General features: G+C 49.0%; 1 protein-coding gene across 1 annotated transcript in view; it reads right to left on the reverse strand.

The window, feature by feature from the left end:
* Nucleotides 1-321: 321 nt before the first annotated feature.
* Nucleotides 322-5,260, reverse strand: part of LOC106570508 (potassium voltage-gated channel subfamily H member 8) — a 25,419-nt gene continuing 20,480 nt past the window's right edge. The window contains exons 4-7 of the mRNA XM_014142916.2: nucleotides 4,556-4,760; nucleotides 2,799-3,011; nucleotides 1,848-2,047; nucleotides 322-627 (exon numbers count right to left, since the gene is read on the reverse strand). Of these exons, the coding sequence (XP_013998391.2) occupies nucleotides 322-627; nucleotides 1,848-2,047; nucleotides 2,799-3,011; nucleotides 4,556-4,760 (924 nt within the window). The remainder of the gene's footprint in view (nucleotides 628-1,847; nucleotides 2,048-2,798; nucleotides 3,012-4,555; nucleotides 4,761-5,260) is intronic.

Raw genomic sequence — 5,260 nt, forward strand, 5'->3', positions numbered from 1 at the left:
GTAGATTCCGCCCAACAATGGAAACTATGATCCACAGGTGGCCTGTTGGGATGGAATCAGACAAGTAGCATCACAAAGTGTTCCAACAATGGACTCGAATTCCCTGTCTGTCTGTCTGTCTGTCTGTCTGTCTGTCTGTCTGTCTGTCTGTCTGTCTGTCTGTCTGCCTGCCTGCCTGCCTGCCTGCCTGTCTGTCTGCCTGCCTGCCTGCCTGCCTGCCTGCCTGCCTGCCTGCCTGCCTGCCTGCCTATCTCTGTATGTCTGCCTGCCTGCCTGCCTGTCTCTGTCTGTCTGTCTGTCCCCGGCCTGCCTGCCTGCGTGTCAGCCTACCGTTCGGCCCGCCCACCTGTCCGTCCCTCCCTCCCTCCATGTCTCACCCAGTATAGCCAGCACCATGCCGTCCTTCAGCACCTCCATGGACCCAGAGCAGACGAAGAAGATGGCCTGCAGGGCGTCCCCCTGGCGCAGCAGGTACTCCCCAGGGGCACAGAACGTTGTCTTGATGTGCAGGGACAGGGAGCGCAGGCACCCCCTGCTGGCCGAGGCAAACAGAGACAGCTCCAATATCTCCTTGTTCAGGTGCATGGTGATGTCAGAGCGCAGCTCATCTGGGAAGTCCTTCAGCAACTGAGGGGAGGGGGGAGGTGGACAGAGAGCAAGAGGGGGGGAGAGGGAGAAGTAGAGGGAAAGGAAGAGGAGAGGGGAAGGAGGAAAGAGGGAGAGAGGGAGAGAGATTGACAGCCATGGCATGATTGCGTTGACTCTAAACTGTTATCTTGGTCAGTTTTCTCTTTCTTTTTTTTTATTTTTATTATTCACCTCAAGGGACTTCCTGGTTAAATAAAGGTTAAAAAAAGGTCAGGTAAATAAATAAAAAGTGATGATGTCACCAAACATCAGCATGTATCAGGTCACTTTGAATGAAGGCACTTTGGTGAAAATATTGCAAGTGTTTTTTCAGTAAGTTGTGTTGACTTTAGGCTGTGCTGCATGGACACAGCACAACTGGGCATAGCCTTGGGAAGTAGGAGTGCTGAAGTTGCTGCAGCAGCCCCTGATAAATCACAATTCAAAAATCATTTACATATATTTTAGTCAGAGCAATTTGGGTTAAGTGCCTTGCTCAAGGGGACCGATATATTTTTCACCTAGTCGGCTCAGGGATTTGAACCAACAACCTTTCGGTTACTAGCCCAACGCTCTTAACCATTACTCCTTAACCATGACTCCTGAGAAAAATACTTTTCAGCAGAGTGGGGAGGAATCTTTACAAATTGTATTGAATGGACAGAGGGGATCTGATCCTAGATTTTGAGACGCTTCATGTATACCGGCCCAGACCCTATATTGAGAACTCTGCCTAACACTATTGTTCCCATCACAAAGCACCAGCTACATTACTATCACAGTAATCAATCTCTCCAACATCTAATCATCCCTGACACACAATGTTTGTCAGTCACTGTTTCAGCAAATAACAGAAAAGTGCTGAGCAGAAAAGATCAATGAGTCATCAGCCCACAGAGACCCACTTTAATCAACAGGCCTATCTATAATTCATACATCTGTGATTCATCTCCCTATCCTATATGAATGCTTTGCTCTGTTCTGTTATGTGTCTCACAGGCAAACATCTCCTGAGGCATGATTGGCCACTGTCTCTCACTCAGCTTCTGTCTCTATCTTTTTCTTGGTCTACCTACGTATCTGTCTCTCTGTCTCAGGGAGTCTCAGTCACTCTCTCTCTCTTTCTCTCTCTCTCTTTCTCTCTCTCTCCACATTTTCAGCAAAATCTCTTAATTGTCTACAATCAAAGTCATCATCAAGCCCTTGATTAGTTGAATCACCTCGTTGGAGTCAATGCCGTTGTTGACGGACCATGTGGTCTGGAAGTACTCAAGCATGCGTTGTTTGAGTCCCTGGGGCAGGTGGTGGACTCGGATGAAGTCCTTCAGGTCCTTGGTACGGGTGTGGTACTGGGACCAGCGAGAGTACATCCGCTGGATAATGGCCGTCACGTTACCAAACACCAGGGCGTGCATCAACGCTAGAGGGGGAGGGAGGGAAGCAGGGTTTTGGGGGGTTCAATTAGGATTTGCAGGGGCATGAAATTGGAAGATGGGGTGGGCATGATATTGGTTTGGGGTTAGAGTGTGGGAGTAAAATTGGGGTTGGGGGTTGTTTGGAGGGTTCAATTGGGAGTTGGATGGGCATGAGATTGAGAGGTGGGGCATGAGATTGAGCGAAGAGAAGAAAAAGATTTACTCGAGGCTAATAACTCAATTTCCCCTATATACTGTACACACTAGGTCTGACCTATACCAGACTCTATCTGGGCTGGCTAGGTCTTCGTTTTCATCTCATAAACACTGGGGACAGGGGAGATGAGGCGTGTGGGACACACACACACACACACCCACACACACACCCCTTATGTCTCTATCCTCCCTGTGTGTGTGAGTGTGCGTGCGTGTGATTGCCCCCAGGCAGTCAGGGACATTTACCACATCCAGACTCATGAACATCCAGAGGGAGAACACTTGCCACTGTGACCTCATTTAAACCCTCTGCCCCAAAACCAGTTCACGTCTCTGGTTTGAACCAGATAAAACTGGTCCAAACCAACTGATCAGCCACTTTAGTCTTTATCACAGTACAACTAGATGAAACCAGACATAACGAAAATGATGACCATCAATTAAATAGAACTATCTGCCTGGCGGTCACAGACCACTTTCTGACCACTATTTTACATGCATGAATTGTGATGTGTGTATGTGTGTGTGTGTCTCCCCTACCTCCGATGAGCATGGTGCAGATGGAGAAGATCTTCTCAGCGTCGGTGTTGGCCGACACGTTGCCAAAGCCCACGCTGGTCAGACTGGACAGGGTGAAGTAGAGAGAAGCGATGTAGACACTTCTCAGAGAAGGTCCGCTCAGCCCCGTCCCGTTCACTTCCCCCTGGGGGTCGTAGGGAGACTCTAGACGCTTCCCCAACTCATGGAGCCAGCCTGGAGACAGAGAGGAGGGAGGGAAAGACAGGCTTTGTTCCAATTCTCTACCCTTCTCTCGTACACTCCCTCTCATGATGTAGAAGAAGTGTAAGGAATGTGGTGGAAACTTCCTCCAGTCATTCTTGTGAGGCTTTGTCCTAAATGTCTCCCTATTCCCTACGTGGTTTACTTCTTTTCCCCAGAGCCTTGCACTAGCTATGTAAATATATATAACATAATTGGAGCCCACTGTCTCCACTGTATCCAGAGCCCTGGATGCCTAACATACAAACTGGAGTAATAGCAGGTAGAAACGGACTGGCCATAGGGCACTTTGGGAAAATGCCAGATGGGCTGGTCCATCTGAAGCCCGGTGGGCCAGTCTAAATTGGGGGTTTTGCGCAGAATGATCATCATTTGGAAAATAATGGGGGTGTGAAACAACCAGGACAATTTCTGGTCGCAATCCATCCCATAACAATCCAATCCATAGGAAGTACCTGAGAACCAAAACTGATCCTAGGTCAGGTTCTATCTGTGACGTGAGTGTTGAGACAGCCATCAGGCCCCTGAGACCTCCACCAGACACTGAAGAATGGTAATTGGATATACCTCTCTCACAGAGCTCCTGACACTGATGTGGGATCAGCGTTAGAATACCGTAATTGGGATACAGCACATTAATCCGGTAGCCCTGATATACTGACCTCAGATCATTTTATGACACTGAGGCTGAGTTAATTGGGGGAAAAAGCATCAGCTTCTCATGGCCCTATCAATACTGACTCAGAATCAGTTTGGAGACATCAGGTAGAGGTAATTGAGAACAGCGCCTGGCTCATCGATACTCACTGGGGATCTGCCCTAGAGGCCTCATTATGTGTTGGATCTGGAGTAGTTCAGGGGAAGCTTGGGCCGATGACTAGTCATTACTGTGGGACTATGCTACTCTGTCAATCATAACCCCAGAAACAAATAAAAACAGGACATGCTTTTTCCACAGTCACATTCAATTCCCCATGCATGAATATGTTATAGCATATGTAACGAAGGTCTCGCTAGAAATCACTCAATTCAATAAAATAATCAACACAGCCATTAAAACTGCAGAGAGAGATGCTTGCTGGAAAGCTAATATAGGCTAGCCAAAAACAACCACACATAAGCCATGATATGCTGCGAAAACCAGCTGACACTACCAACCAAAAACACCCACTCACCAAATGTCAGCCCCACCCCTGAGCTCTAAGACAGAACTAGCTGCTCACCGATGTCCGGCTAATTCATTGATGTCCATGGTCTCTAGCCAGGTGACAGATCCCATCCCTGAACCCCTCCAGACAGAACTAGCCACTTACCGATGCGATGCCCACTATACCCCTGATCCATTCTCTGACATGTTCACCCCTCAGATGCTCACCCCTCACCCTCCCACCCCTCTTCCTGACCTTTACTTTCTGCTTTCCATCTCTGAAGCCCCCCTTCCAAGTCAGAACAAACTGCTCGGTGATGTGATGCCCCAAATCCCTGATCAGACAGAAGTAGCCGCTCCCACCACTCACCGATGTCCCAGGAGTAGGCGTTGGCCTCCATCTCCTTCTTGCCGATGACGTACCAGATGCAGGCCATCCAGTGGGCCAGCAGGGCGAACATGGACATGAGCAGGGTGAGAACCACAGTGCTGTGCTGGGAGTACCGGTCCATCTTCTGGAGCAGACGCAGCAGCCGGAGCAGACGCACTGTCTTCAACAGGTGGACTACTGATACCTGGGTGGGGAATGAATGACAGGTGTGGTTCTATTACAGTGATAGCAGATGAGGTACAGAGGTGAGCAAGTGACAAGAGTCTTCATCGCCATTATCATCCTCCTCCTCCTCAGCTAACTGGCAAATTGTTGTACTTAAAAGATGCATTTCAGAACCGGCTGCTTCTTGATCAATGTGACCTGCACGACTGCATTATGGAAATGGCAGAGAGCTCGTAGTGAGGATCTGGCATTCACCTGGCATTACCATCAACCTGGCATCACCATCACCTGGCATCAACATGGCCTGGCATCCCCCATTAACTGGCATCACCAAAAACCTGGCATCACCATCATCTGGCATCACCACTACCTGGCATCACCACTACCTGGCATCACAACCACCTGGCATCACCATCATCTGTCATCACCATCATCTGCCAACACCACTACCTGGCATCACCATACCTGGCATCACCAACACCTGGCATCACCATCATCTGGCATCACCATAACCTGGCA

The sequence above is a fragment of the Salmo salar genome, chromosome ssa14, assembly GCF_905237065.1.
Source record: "Salmo salar chromosome ssa14, Ssal_v3.1, whole genome shotgun sequence".
NCBI lineage: Eukaryota > Metazoa > Chordata > Actinopteri > Salmoniformes > Salmonidae > Salmo > Salmo salar.